Source organism: Miscanthus floridulus, chromosome 15 (assembly GCF_019320115.1).
Source record: "Miscanthus floridulus cultivar M001 chromosome 15, ASM1932011v1, whole genome shotgun sequence".
In the NCBI taxonomy this organism is placed as follows: Eukaryota; Viridiplantae; Streptophyta; class Magnoliopsida; order Poales; family Poaceae; genus Miscanthus; species Miscanthus floridulus.
The window spans coordinates 35,308,042-35,323,514 of NC_089594.1; the positions used below are offsets into that span (position 1 = coordinate 35,308,042).

The window sequence follows — 15,473 nt, forward strand, 5'->3', positions numbered from 1 at the left end:
GTAACGGCTCTATTTGTTCATGGGGTTATAAATAGAAGCCATGGTCAGCCTTGGGCCGGTAGCTGAGCACACTAGAGCCTTGGTGGCTTGTGTAATAGTGCTTGGGAGCCCTCCATCTCACATATACTTGATAGTGATCATTCGATTATGTGAGAGAGCGATTCTAGTGCGATTACATCGTGAGGTTGCATCGAGTGACACTAGGTGATCGAGTTGTAAGCCGGTGGTGCTTGTTACTCTTGGAGGTTGCCACCTCCTAGATGGCTTGGTGGTGGTCTCCGTTGAAGCCCACAAGAAGCTTATGCGGTGCTCCGGGGAAGAGCTTTGTGAGGGGTATTGTGCTCGCCCCGTGGGAGCCGCAAAGAGCAACTCTAGTTGAGCGTGTCATTGAGCTACCCTCATTTTCATGGTAGGTTCTTGCAGTGCCCGACGTGTGGGCTTGGCGGGTGATGCCAATTAGCCGCCGAACCACCAAGTGAGCGGTCGACACAACGGGGACGTAGCGTGTTGGCAAGCATGTGAACCTCGGGAGAAAAATCATCGTGTCAACCTTGTTCTTCCCGTTGGTTTGCATCCTTGTTACACAAGCTTGTAATTACTTTCATATACATTGTGATTGTGTAGTTGCTCTTGTAACTAGTTAGCTTGTATAGCTTACTAGTTACCTTCTTGCTTGTGTAGCATAAAAGTAGCTTCCTTGCGTGGCTAATTAGGTTTGTGTAACTTTGTTAGTCACTTTGCTTAGTTTGTGTAGCTAAGTATTTACGCTCTCTAATTTGACATTGGTTGCCTTGTTATTGAGCATTGCTGGTGAGCTTAGTTGGCTTTGTGCTTTTGCTTACTAGCATGTGTAGAAGCTCCCTTGTTGCTTAAAGTACTAGTGGCATAGGTTTGTGTGACCTTGCTCCTAGAATTGGTTAGGTGAGCTTTAGCTAGCCCGGCACCTTTGTTGCTTGATTAGTATCTTTGGAAGGTGCTAGAGAACTTAGATAGAGGGGTATAGTTTTGGCTAGACCGATAGTTTTAATAACGCACTTGTTTCGGCTAGCCGACATGATTAATTTTAGAAAAGACTATTCACCCCTCCTCTAATCTGCCATCTCGACCCTACACCTGCAATATTTCACTCCAATATTTCAGTAATGCAAAGCTAATTAAGGTGTGTAAAGATCAATGTATGATGAGTAAAATAGGAATAACTTTGAGTGCGTCAACCCGGTGCTGTAAGCATCATACGTGATATATATGTGATGGATGGGATATATATGTGATGAATGGAATATATATCCAAGTAGTACCACTACTTCTACTACTACTTCCACTATTGCTACTACTACTACCACTAGTTCTACTACTACTACCACTATTGCTACTACTACTACCACTAGTTCTACTACTACTACCACTACTTCTACTATTACTACCACTAGTTCTACTACTACTACTACTACTACTACCACTACTTCTAATACTACTACTACCACTAGCACTACTACTACAACTAATACTACTACAACTATCACTACCACGACAACAACAAGAGAGAGGGCATACCTGACGGGCACTGGGGGTAGGGGCGGGCGGCGTCGGGGTCGGGGTCGTCGGAGTCGGGAACGAGGTTGGGCACGGGCGGTCCACGGGGCGTGGCCGGGGGCAGGGCCGGCTCCTACTCCTCCTCCTCCTCCTTCTCCTCCTCTTCCTCCTCCCCCCTCCTCCCACCTCCTCCTCCTCCCCTCCTCTACCCGCCGGCATTGGCGGGCCAGCGTGGGCGAGCTGGCCACGCTCGACCACACGCGGGCGCGAGGGCGGGGGCTGGCGGGGGCGGGGGGCAGGCGCCGACGCGCGGCACGGGGAGGGGTTTGCGGCGGGCGGCGGCGCGCTGTGTTGGTGGTGGCCCGGTGGCTGGCGGGCGCGGCGCACGGGGAGGGGAGGGCGGCGCGCGGCACGGGGAAGAGCGGCGGGGGCGCGCCGGTGGGTGAGCGGGCGGGGCGGGACGGCAGCGCGCGTGTGTGCGTGTGTGGGAGGGAGGTAACGGTTCGGTGGCCTGTAAGTGTGGATGGGCCATTTGCCGAGTGCCCGATCTAGCACTCGACAAAGGAGGTCGGTTTGCCGAGTGCCAGATCGGAGCACTCGGCAAACGTGTTCTCCTTTTTTTTAAATCTAAACCCTAAACCACACTACATCGTATTTTTTTTAAAAAAAATACCACTTTGCCGAGTGCCGGGTGGAGAGGCACTCGGCAAACATTTTTTAAAAAAATTGGCACGCTCTTTGTTGAGTGTCCCCATGGACACTCGGCAAAGGGCACTTTGCCGAGTGCCTGGCAGCTGGCACTCGGCAAAGAGCATGTTTGCCGAGTGTCAAAAGATGACACTCGGCAAATCAAAAAAAATTTATATTTTGACCTCCAAACTTTTTCTGTAGTCCTCTTACAGTATTTGGTACTCCATGTCAAAATTTGGTACATTTCCTGAACTGTTTGCTATATTTAGTTAATTTATTTCATTTAATTGAATTTTTTCAAAAAATGCAAATTTGAACTGCACGTGCATCGAATAATGGAATTTAATGATTCAAAAAATGATATTCATGGTATTGAGTGTAGTATGAGGCCATATCCCGGAATGGACCCGAAATTTCGAATATCTTGTTCACGAAACATGACCACGAACTTGCGGACGAATTGTTTTTAAATTCTATAAAATGCAAACGAAGTCCGAAAATCATGAAACTTGTCGAGATATCATGATATCGTATGTGGAGGATGTGATAAAAATTTGAGAAAATTTAGTATACGTTATCACGTACGATGCTTACAAACCAGGACATCTCCACATGTGATATCAAATATCACATGTGTATGTGGAGGATGTGATACTAAAGTTGTAACATAGTATACACCTAGATTGTTATCATAGGAATATAATAACTTTTTTATATAGTATTTGCATAAAGGTACAGCCCTATATTCTTGGCTGGACTAGCATGGCACATGAAGTTGCATGCCCATGCAAAAATGTGACCCGTAGTGAGATTAAGGCCCTGTTTGGCACGGCTTTTACCGGCTCTGGCTTATCTGGCAACAAACACTGTAGCAACACTGTAGCACAAAGTCGTTTTCCTCTCTTCCTCTCCACCTCTCACTGACACATGCACTGTTCATCGGAGCCAGAGAAGCCGGGTTTTCTGGCTTGTCCCCGCATGCTACAGTACGATCGCTACAGTGACGCAGAAAAGGTGGATGAAGAAAACTGTCTTTGTGCTACAGTGTTACTACAGTGTTGGTGCTAGAAAAGCCGGAGCCCGTGCAAGCCGTGCCAAACGGGGCCTAATTTTGTGCATGTGTATCAGTCCTATATAAAGCCACGTGACAATCCATCAGTAAGTTGCATGTAAAAGTCCACAGGCCATGTTACAAAAATCCAAAAGGTTGCGGGCGGCAGGGGTCGCTCGCCCCGCGACTGCGCGCGTTGTAGCTTTTGTGTTACATAAGACTAGCTACAGTGTTGCTTTTTACCGGTGCCCAAACACTCTCTCTCCTATTTGGAGCACCGATGCCCACGTTGTAGCCTGAGATGAAAAAAAAGTGGGCACCGATGCATGTTCGTTCACCGGTGCTTCAAACGTTAAAAAATATTATTCCTCGTTCGCCTCTGCCTCCGTGGCCGCTACGACGGGGTCCACAAGCACAGTGAAGCACCGGTGCCCACGCTGTGAGAATTGGAGAGCTGAAGCATCGATGCTCTGTGTCAGACTGAAATTTTTTTCTTCGGCAACACTCACACTGTAGACAGTCTAAAGGTACTAGCCCTATATTCTGTGCTAGGCTAGGCTAGCACATGGTGAAGTCACATGCCCATGCAAAAATGTGACCGAGATTAATTTTGTGCATGTGTATCAGTCCTATACAAGCCCATGTGATGATCCATAAATAAGTTACATGTAAAAGTCCACCCTGTCAAAAAAATCCAAAAGGCCACGCCACGAGTGCGCGCATGTAGTTTTTGCGTTGTGCGTGTTGGTGGAGGATGTCTCAGGAAGCAAAAATAACTTTTTTTTTGTCTTTCGTGAGTTACTTGTTTTCATAATCGTTTCTTATGTGTGTGTGTGTGTGTGTGTTTTTTTTTTTTTGAGGGAAATCATATTCGTTTCTAAAGTGTTGGTCTTATGAGAATAGAGCCCAACTTTAAAAGCCAATAATGTTAGCCTCTACATTTTTTTTTTGAGAAATATTAACATCTACAGTTACACACAGAGAATGGTACTCATCGTGGGCCGACATTTCCTGTGGCCCAATCTCCATTGACGATGCACGCAATCTCCACGCATCCAACAGAAACGCACAACCCTAGCAATCCAGCCCATTTAAGGGCCTGTTTGGATTAGGAACAAGTTCCCCACTGCTAAAATATTTAGGACTGCCGATCAAAAAAAAATAGGACTGGGGTAGGATTAGGGCTGGTCAGCTGGATCACAATCTATTACCAGGCCTGGCTTCACCTGCAACAGCCATTTCAGCAAGGCAATTATGGTTCTGGTCACGGGTCTGCTGCTCCTAATTCCAGACTACAGCGTGAAGTACCACCCCAATTCAATCGACAATTCTAACAGTGTAGGTAGTACACACATACACATGATACACCCATCCCAAATTTATGTGCTCTGGTTAAACTGAAGCCTCCAATAAGGCAGTTTGGCTCCTGTTAGTTCAGCATAGTTTCATTAAGGCTTCAACTTACATACACAGTCGGTCTGCATGATGTAATGCAGCCTGACGAAAACTGAAGATGAAAAAAAAAACAAAATTCGAAAAAGGTTAACAAATTTCATTCTTCCTCACTCAACCATTGAGTACAGGTGAGTCATGCACAAAGCAACACAAACTGTTATCGTTCAATGGCCAATTCAGTTCCAATTCAGTTTCTACCTACATTTGCAAGAGCCAACCTGTAAAGATGGACTGACCAGCTCCACAAAGCCGTGCCTGATTTCCTAGTAAATTTCTAATACTCTTAAGGTCTTGTTTGGATGCATGTGTATTTACTTCAATCCACATGTGTTGTAGTGAAATAGAATGGAATTTAGTTTAATTCCACTCAAATCAACTTCAACATACGTAGATTGAGATGAATACATGCGCATCCAAACAAGACCTAAGAAAGTTTCATCGTATCACCCCACACCTGATTTTTCAGTAGGACCATCAAGAATCAGTTCATGTTATGTTACATCATGAACATGAGTAAGCGACTACAGATTCGACACAAATGCAGCACATTACAAAGAGCCACAAGGTAGAAACAGAGAGCGGATGTAGCACCTGATTTTAAGAACAAAACCAGATACACACCATATATGAGCCCAAGAAGTGAAATCTCATATATAGCTATAAATAAGGGTAATATCGAAAGACAATGCTCAATATGTAACATACTTAGTATAAAGGATATAACCTTAGACAGCAAACAGCGGAAAGACAACTTCGATCTTTGGGTGAAGACTCCAGTTCCACAGGGACAACTGACTGGTTGATCACAAGTCTAATTCCTCCAAACTCTAGCAATCTGATACCCATCCGGAATTTTTATCCAAATAATTAAAAAATAAAGCAAGCGTAAGTACATGTCGTACTCAACAAATATAACATGGGGTTCATGAGGCTCAAAAGGATGACACTGGTTTACTGCGGTTAGCTTTTAATGAGTCATGATTTTAGCAATTGAGTAGCAGCAAGTTTATCACAAGCCCATGTAAACACATGAATAGGTAAACATGAATAATGAATAGCATAAACAGTAATCATTAGTGAGCATCTTTATCATCAGTATCATCAGTGTTCATCATCTATTCCGTAAGGGTCCAAGACCGCTCATGACCGTGACCACAGCTGATATACCGGTTTTACACTATGCAGAGGTTGTACACTTTCACTGTGAGTCGTAATTTACCCTTTCGTCTGAAGTAGCTAATCTCTTGACCCACTTCCAAGGAAGGTCGGCAGGGTTCACTATGAAACCTTTCAAAGGTTCGTCTAACAAGTTAGGGCCATTAGATTCACTCGGCAAACAGATGTAGGAACCCCCTTCCCGATAGTACAATGACACGCAGCCTATACACAAGGGGATAGAGGCTGTCCTATACCCGATTCGGCAAGCCATTCTTACGCCGTAAAGGTAACCACTAACAAGCTAGAAAAGGTCCTCATACTGAGCTAAAGCCAGAGCTATATAGCCCTTACAGTTGTACTGTAAGTCTTAGATGTTCGTTTACAGATAAGTCCTTAGGGAGAGAAATCTAGAGCACCATAAAAACAGCCCAATGCTCTAGCCCCCTTGATTCCACGTTGCTAAAAAGCATCTTTTAATGTTTATTGCATATTCCATTAGTCAAGTTACAAGATCATAGCTTTAGTTGAGCACTAGCATCATACTACCCAATGTAATACCTTATACGTATCAAGGTACAAGTACAAAAGACTAGAATATCCTTAGTGGTGGTCAAGGTAGACACATGCATCATGAATTAAACGATTACAGATGTATAGGACAACAAAGATGATCCCGCCATGATATACTTGCCTTAAACTCAAATCCTTCTTCTAGTCCAAACCTTCAAAGGATTGCTTCTGAATTCACCACATATAGCTTACCAACTGGATACGATCATTAAGCACCACACAAGCATCCAAACAAACATGCATAGCATTCAAACATAACTATATTAAAACAATACACCAATTAGTAAAAATAATTTGAAATCAAATCTACGCGTTGCTACGATCACATAGACACGAAAAGCACGCTAATCGGAGCTACGGTGAACAAAATACAACTACCGATAGATCCGTTTTAAAGGAGAAAAGAAAAATTATAAGCCTTATTTATTTTATTTATAAATTTAGTTGCATAATCATTATTCAAGTTAGGATTTAAACCATGAAATTACAGAACTCTTGACATGGAAAACATTGATACTAATGCGTAGAGTTTGTCGTTACGAATCTAACGGAACTTGAACGGGTCAAATCGGAGCTAAAACGGAGAAGATATGGCCTACTGAAGATAGTGGCAATTTTGTAAATAGATGGAACTTGATTTTCGAATTTAAAATAGAGTAAAATACACCGGAGGTCCATTAACTTTCGGTGAAGTGTCATCTAGGTCCATCAACTTTGAAACTGCATTTTTGGGTCTATTAACTTTCGTTTTGTGTCATCTAGGTCCATCAACTTTGAAACTGTATTTTTGGTCTATGAACTTTTAAAATGGTTCACTGCAGGTCCACACATGCATGCATGCATGTCGGCTTTTTGCGTCGGTGGAGCCATGCCTGCACTTGCCGCCGTCGCTCGTCTACCGGGCATGCATGTGTGTTTTCCTGCTCGAATCATGACAGGGTTAGTGCATTTCGGCCCGGCTAACCGGCTAAGCGGCCCTGTGGTGTTGCGCCACCCTGCTGCTGCTCCTGTCGCTGGCTCTCCGCGGCGCGGCGTACCTGCTGGAGCGGAAGAACTTCATCGTCCACGCGCAGCCGCTGCTCCATCATGGACATCATTACCGGGCTAGACGCCGCCGTCAAGGACGGCGTCGACGTGCTGTCCTTCTCCATCGGCGCCTACTCGGGCATGCAGTTCAACTACGACCCCATCGCCATCACCGCGTTCAAGGCCATGGAGCGCGGCATCTTCGTCAGCTGCGCCGCGGGCAAGAGGACCATGATCGCGCCATTGAGGGAGTGGAAGCTCCGGAAATCGACCTCCCAGAGCGCATGGAATACGCGCACGACGTCGGGGCCGACCACCTCCCAGGCAGCCCGGAAGAAGCTCCGTTAAATCCATCCGGGCCAGGCTTCCTATCGGCCGGAGATTCCCGAACAATCCGGGCAACTTCCTCCGGCGAGAAAGGAGCAACTTGCTTGCTGAGGTCCAGCTGCGGAATTTCCAACTGCGACAGATCAATCCGATGCTGTCTGACGAAGGCCGAACCGAGCAGATCATTGTAATAGGAAAAGACTATGTCAGCTTTGGCCATCGTGGAGATGGAAATACTTGGTGCAAGCATCCCCATCCTGCAGGCCGCGAATGCTGGCACGCTGCCTGGCCATGGTCCGCACCAGGGAGCTGAGGCCAAGAACGTTGGCTTTTAGTTCGCGACGCAACTCAAGTTCGCCAGGCGACAGCATCCTTGTTTCTCGCGCGACGTCGAACTTATAGATCACGGCACGCGCCGCAGCTAGCTGCAGCCGGACATTGCCGATGCGGTTAGCGCGCCAGCTCCGGAGAGCCCTGGCCAGAGCGCGCAGGTTCTGGTCCAGGGAGCGACATGCGTCGGCGTCAACATGGCAGGTTCCCCAGGTGACACGTACGACATCCAAGAAGCCGTCGATCTTGATCCAGTATTGATCAAAGCGGAAACGCGGCCGTGCCCACGACACGGACTTGATCGCGGCCGGTGACCAGTCTGGGTGCAGGCTCTTTAGGAGCGCCGCGGTCGACATGGACGTCCCGGACTCGACGAAGATGGAGAGGTCCGTGTGCGAGTCGCTCGGCGAAGGTGGACGTGCGACGCCAGGAGGACGTGCGCGTCGGCGAAGGTGGTGTACCCCTCCGCCGCCTTGTTCATCACGATCATGCCCATGCCGCCGTACGCCGCCACGGTCTGGCCGGCCTCGATGCGGCCGCTCAGGCCCTGCTCTCGCAGAGCACCACCTTGCCGGTCACCTCGGCGCCGCGCAGCACGCTGCAGTCGCGGCTGGCGTCGAAGCCGTCCGCGCCGGGGTACACCAGCGGGAGTGGGTCCGCGGCGGAGTTGTTCCTGGGCTGGAACAGGGACTCTCCGTGGAACTCCTCGCCGTTGCCGAGCTTCACATTGGTCCGTATCGCGCGGTCCATGGTGCCCGCGGCGACGGTGAGCATCCACGGCGCGCCGTTGCCGACCATGCCGGGGTCTGGCCCCGCGTTGCCTGCGGCGCAGCTGACGAAGATGCCGCGCTCCATGGCCTTGAACGCGGCGATGGCGATGGGGTCGTAGTTGAACTGCATGCCCGAGTAGGCGCCGATGGAGAAGGACAGCACGTCGACGCCGTCCTTGACGGCGGCGTCCAGCCCGACGATGATGTCCATGATGGAGCAGCGGCTGCGCGTGGACGATGAAGTTCTTCCGCTCTTGCAGGTACGCCGCGCCGCGGAGAGCCAGCGACAGGAGCAGCAGCAGGGTGGCGCGACACCACTGGGCCGCTTAGCCGGTTAGCCGGGCCGAAATGCACTAACCCTATCATGATTCGAGCAGGAAAACACACATGCATGCCCGGCAGACGAGCGACGGCGGCAAGTGCAGGCATGGCTCCACCGACGCAAAAAGCCGACGTGCATGCATGCGTGCGTGGACCTGCAGTGAACTATTTTAAAAGTTCATAGACCAAAAATGCAGTTTCAAAATTGATGGACCCAGATGACACAAAACGAAAGTTAATGGACCCAAAAATGCAGTTTCAAAGTTGATGGACCTAGATGACACTTCACCGAAAGTTAATGGACGTCCGGTGTATTTTACTCTTTAAAATAAATAAAATTGAATTTTGGATCTGCGGGAGGACTGCGGATACTATTTTATCAAAAGGCAGGGGCTCTTTAGATAAACTACAGGGACGGTGGGTTCTATACTAGAAAAGGGCGGGGGTTCTTTTGCAAAACTACCGACCGAAGGGGTACGGTGAGATCTAGCCATTAGATCTAAGATGGACGGCTCAGATTAGAATCGTGGAGAGAGGAGAGGCCGGTGCCAGAAACGGAGCCGAGCACAGCGGTGGACATGGCCGGCGGCGAGGAGCTCGTCGGCGAAGCTTGAAATCGGCCCTAGAGACCATGAGAGAGCAAACTGGAAACACGGGGAGAAAGAGGACGGCGAGGCGAACTCACCTCGGCCAATCTAGGTGGCGTGGAGTGGACGGCGACGGCGCGGTGGAGCGGCGGCTAGGATTCGGCCCGGCGGCTACAAGCTCGGGACTAGGCTCGGGTTGCTACGCGGGTGGGACCACTACTAGGAAGAGTGAGCCTGGGCCATGTATGTCGGGACTGGACGTTACAGAGCTGGGCAGGGCGAGCAGGATGGAGCGAAGCTGGGCCGTGGAAAAGAGTGAGGGAGTGGGCTGCGGGTCGGCAGGGTGAAGCTAGGCTTGCTGGGCCGAGAATAGAGAGGAGGAAAATAATTTCTTTTTTTTATTTTCTTAAACACATTTTCAAATCTAAATTTAATTCAAACTCAAATCATTTCAAAATTTTGATCAAACCCAATCATCACAAATAAATATGCAGCAGCACATATGCACAAAAATGTTGCTAAGCCTTATGATAAATTTTAATTTAAGGAAAAATATTATTTTCCTATATTTTCATGAGCACCAAAATTGCTTAATTAATTCAATTTTCATCTATTTCAAAAAGAGAAATTTTTAGGGTGTTACAGCGGATACTAGTAATGTTTATCACATTCATTTAGTTCTAGTAATAATAATTAACAAACGACCCAAACAATACAATAGCCTCTGCTTAATATTGCAGAGCACTGAATTACCGAGTTCACCACGAGAGCAGCAGGACACAAACGAGAGCAAAGTAGCAGCAGAGCACAGCGCTCGCAAGCGTTATACAGTACCAACAGAGCTTTATTACCAGCACACTTATGGCGACCAGGAACACACAACAGCCAGTCCACAGACTCACTGGCGGACGAGGCAGCCTTCAGCGACAGGCAGAGGGGTAACCGGGACAGGAGCAAAGGTGGTGGTGCCCTCGCCCTCGCTGGCTTCCTCCTCTTCCTCGTCAAACTGAACCAGGCCAGCAGCGCTGAAGATGTACGCCTTCACTTCCTCAAAGCGCTCCTCAGAGAGGGAGACCTCGGCGAGGAGCTTCCACGCGGAGGTTTCAGATGCCTCCTCATAGTCGCTCCTGCGCTTCAGCACGATGTGGCCACTGATCTCCCACACAGCTGGGTTCACCTGAGTGTCCAGCAGCTCCTGGCTCACTTCGCCCAGAGCCTGCTTCTCTGCATAGCACTGCATTATTGAACAGATAGAAGTTTGTTAGAACATGATAAAGAGATTTCCAGCAATTCGGTCCAGATTTGACAAAGCTACGAAATTGTGTAATGATTTTACCTGGGGGAACAGGAAGATCCTCTTGCCACAGTCAGAAATGAGCACGTTGTAAGGCACATTGTTGTCCTGCAGCCAAATGCAAGCATTGGAAACCACATTTGCCAGGTCCTCCAGTGTGTTCCCCCCCTCAAATACCAGGCCTCTCACAGGATAATTTATCAGCTTGGACACGGTCACTCCATTCTTCATTGTGTCCTCAGAAAGAGGGATCTTGTGGGTAGCTGCCTTCTCGACAGGGAAAGGCACTGACAAGTAGTATGCCTGTAAAGAAAACAAGAAATTATCATTCAGTACTAAACAACATTTTCAAAAAAAAAAGGAGCTACCACAATAACACTATCTTCACAATACTGCTCCTATTTGGTTAGGATTTTGTGGTGAGAAGTAAATTTAGATACCATCAGAAGTTTAATACCTGAAAGTGGAGGTGATTGATGGTGGCAAAGGCACCCAAACTATTGTAACCAAGCCTGAAGTACGGGCTAGCTGCCTCAGCTGTCATTTGCAGTGCAAGCAAGAAGCTCTCTGGATCAATCTTCTGAGGCAGGCGGTCCAGAACACGAGGAATGAGAAGCACATGTCCATATTCAATTGGGCTCACCTGCAAACCATCGCAAACAGTCATTGGAAACAAGAATAGGTGAGATAGAATAAAAGTTGGATTGTCAGTGTGAATGAATGAGAGATGTACATTGATAGCAACAACATTTGGAGCACGATCAACAGCAATGATTGGAGCGTCATTCAGGAAATAGCTGTCATCACCATCGCCATTCTCAAATTGGAAGAGAACCTCTTCCTGGCCAACTTTGGTGAAATTGAACTTGGCAGGGTCAAATGGCTGGAGCACACGGTCCACACGAAACTCAGTAGGGCGCTTCTTAAGGTGGCGCCCTTCATTGAGTTGTGCAACAAACCCAAGGTTGCCAGGGATGACCTTGGTCTCACAAGCAGTGACATCATAGCGGAATAAGCCTCGGGCCATCCTGTCCTCCCACTGCCAGAATACAAAGCAAAATACTAAACTCAGAATCTGAGTCCTGAAAAGATAAATATTAGAAGTAGACTTCACTATCCACCTATTTCAGCAAACTTTCACAATAAAGTATTTCCTACTTTTATAGAATGTGGTACAGAACAAAAAGTAAAACTGTCCATATATCATTCGAAACCAGAGTTTGACATTTAGATTCACAGTGCCAGTTCTAGTGCCATTGTAAGGTATATATTAATCAAAATAAGAATGGTCCATATTTGAAGATATTAGACACTGTTCTTGCAGCAACTATCATCTTACAAGCCGTACAAGCGTGCGTTTGCTACTGCTCAAGTGGACTTAGGGCTCGTTTCGTTTGTGCCTGGCAGGTTTTCCACTCCTCAATACAAGAATGGTCCAAATATGTTTCCCCAACTTCTTAAGAGATATGCATATTTCTTACTAGACTAGATGTAGATAATTTGATTCCTAATATATCACATCCTAAAACTAGCACAGTTGAAGTCCAACAAAAGCCACAAGCTTTTATTTACCTCACTAAGGAGGATATCAACAAGCAACTTGGTTGAAGCAGCTTCCTCCTGCAAGTGCTTTGCCGGATCCAACTTGAACGCGTAGAGGGGAAGCTTGGAAGCTGCTCAAAGAAAGATGCAAATGTCAGTCAAATAAAAGTGCAGCATAATTTGCTACTTTCATGTCAGGTGAAGCAAATAATACTAGTTTTTTGTACATGTAGAGCTGATGTCTCAGTGAGGTTTCTACTGAGTTATAAAACAAACCATATTTTCAAGTGAGGCATACAATAGGCACATAATACTACAAAAGGCCAGTTATGATGGCCTGGGGTTCCGGCTGAGAATTATCGGCTGGCTGGTGGCTGGTGGATGGTGGCTGGCTGGCCAGCCCAGTCACGTGAACAGTGTTTCCAGACAGATAAGTATTTTTTCCTCGCAACCATGAGCCGAAACAGAATTTTGACTTATTTTTCAGTCATGCCGAAAAGGCTCCATGATAAATATCTACAGTTGCCTAAGATGTTTGTTTATTTATATCCTTATTTAATCCAACCCAATTCGAGGCGGGGGTAATAACAACAGCCAGTTGTTACCCAAAACCACTGGCGGTAACAATTTTTAACCGGAGGGATGGGTAAAAATAGTGCAGATAAAAAAAGGAAAACACTGTTGCGATTGTTTAGGTGCAAAGGCCCCCAACTTTCTGGAGCACAAACGACACCTTTTACTGTACAAAGTTTGGGAATTTTCTGAACGAATCATGCACGAATCTTCGGGGCACAATTTAAAATGGGACAGGATCCAAGATCGTAATAATTCTAAGATTTTCAATCGGATTGCGCGGACGAAAACGACGTCAGATTGACCGTAAAACAAAGCGAAAGCCTGCGAGCGGCGGGGTAGGTGGCTCACCAGGCAGGCAGCAGTCGCCGAGGCAGTTCCGCCCGCAGCCGGCGCGCGGCTTGTCGGCGTCGTCCTGGTAGTTGGAGACGACGGTGGGCACCCTCTTGATGGTGAGCTTCATCTCCATGCCGGTGGGTCGGTTACTCTCGCCGGTGGCTCGGTCACTCTCGGGGTGAGAACTCGTCGGGGTCGGGGGTTAGCTAAGGGACTATTCGCTAGGAAAGGAAGGGGGTGAGAGAAAGGACCGGCTGCGGCTCAGAGGCGACCGCCGCCGGCGAGGAAGAGGAGATCGGACGGGCTTCCTCCGGCCGAGGGCAGCGCCCCGCGGCCGCCGTGCGGGGCGGGGCTGGCCGCGACGGCGGAGGCGATGGTCCCCGTGGGCTCCACCTGCGCAGCTGGGGGGCCGCGCCGGGGGGCTGCAACGCTAGCCGTGATGCCTACAACTCGGCCACGCCCAGAGGGGAGGGGAGGGGGGCAGGCTGTTGCGGGATCGCAGCGGTGGGGTCGCGGAAGCTGCCGAGGCCTGCGCCCCGGGGTTCTCCTGTCTTCTGCTCCGGCGAGCGGCGGAGGTGCGGTGCGTTGGGGGTTGTGCGCTGCGCCGGGTTTGGTTTGGTGGGAGGGGCGGAGGAGGCGGGGTGGCATTAAATAGGGGGGAGGCGATTGCGGTGGCGGATTTGTGGTGCCCTGCGCTGCTGTGTGTGTGGTGGATCTGAACGGACGGACACGACCCGATTCTCTCTCTCCCTCTCTGCGCCAACGCATGGCCAGGGCCACAGCGCCACGCTTTTTTTCGTTGTCTACTTGTCTTCGGTTACAAATATACTCGCTGTGTTCTGTTCTGTGCTCAGTTTTCCCTTGGTCCTGCCTGTGTGTTCTACCGATAAAGTTGAAGTCGTTTCGATGAACCGTTTGGCATAAACTCTATACGTGAATTTCTAAAAACCATGCTCTTACAACTTGGGCCTACACATGCAGGGGTTCGAATTTTTTATTTTTAGCTTTTTTTAAAAAAAAATCACAAATATGCTCCTGGAGGTATGATTTCAAAATCTGAACCCTTAGCTCGGCGTCATCGTTGCTGGCGCCAAGCTTACACGTCTCGGTGCCATCTTTGCTGGCGCCGAGGTCTTGGGCTCGACGCAGACATGGCGGTGACTTGACAGGCACCTCGGCGTCGTAGATCTTGGCGCCGTGGTTATTGGCGCCAAGCCTGTCTTACGTATGGGTCCTCCCTTCCTTTCTCTCTTCCTCTCTCTCGCGCCCCGAACCAGCGCAGCGCCCCCGCCGCTCGCGCCCTCGCCCTCGCCCGCGCCCGCGGCAGCCACCGCGTCGGCCACCGCGCCCGCGCCCGCGTCGTGCCACCCATGCCCGTCGTGTCGTTCCTCCCGCGGCCGGCCTCGCCCGTCGTGCCCGCGTCGTGCCGTGCCCGCGCCGTGCCCGCCATGCCGTGCCCGCGCCGTGCCGCCCGTGCCCAGCCTCGCCCCCCGTGCCGCTCGCGCCCGCCGTTCTGGCCTCGCCGCGCAGAGCGCCGGCCATCCCGTGCCCCGGTCGCGCCACCACCGGCCCCGGCCCCTGCAGCGCCCGGCCGTGCCACCGCCGGCCCAATTCATCAGCCTCACCCACGCAACTAAACCTATCTCTGCCTATATATACGCAATGTTGGATGCATGGCTACTTACTTCGCAACTAGTATTTTCTTTCGTTACAGTACCAATGTCGGGAGGGTCATCCAGAGGGAGAGAAAAGGGGAAGAGAACAACCATTGTGTGGGAGGGTTCTCTTGGTCCCGATTTCTTTGAAGAAGCTCTTTATGAGAGGTTCCCAGTTGAGAGCAAAAATGATTTCACCAAAGAGACACCACTAAGAGGATACGATGAACGAAAAGAAGAGTAGCCAAAATGCAT

At 49.1% G+C, this 15,473-nt stretch overlaps 1 protein-coding gene across 1 annotated transcript; it reads right to left on the bottom strand.

Annotated features, from left to right (window-relative positions):
- Nucleotides 1–10,467: 10,467 nt before the first annotated feature.
- Nucleotides 10,468–14,187, bottom strand: LOC136509496 (GDP-L-galactose phosphorylase 2-like). The gene is made up of 6 exons (XM_066504272.1): nucleotides 13,579–14,187; nucleotides 12,685–12,785; nucleotides 11,846–12,151; nucleotides 11,570–11,755; nucleotides 11,155–11,415; nucleotides 10,468–11,052 (listed from the first exon to the last, which is right to left on the bottom strand). Exons 1-6 carry the CDS (start codon nucleotides 13,694–13,696, stop codon nucleotides 10,717–10,719), a joined length of 1,308 nt encoding a protein of 435 aa, XP_066360369.1. The 5' UTR covers nucleotides 13,697–14,187; the 3' UTR covers nucleotides 10,468–10,716.
- Nucleotides 14,188–15,473: the final 1,286 nt, after the last annotated feature.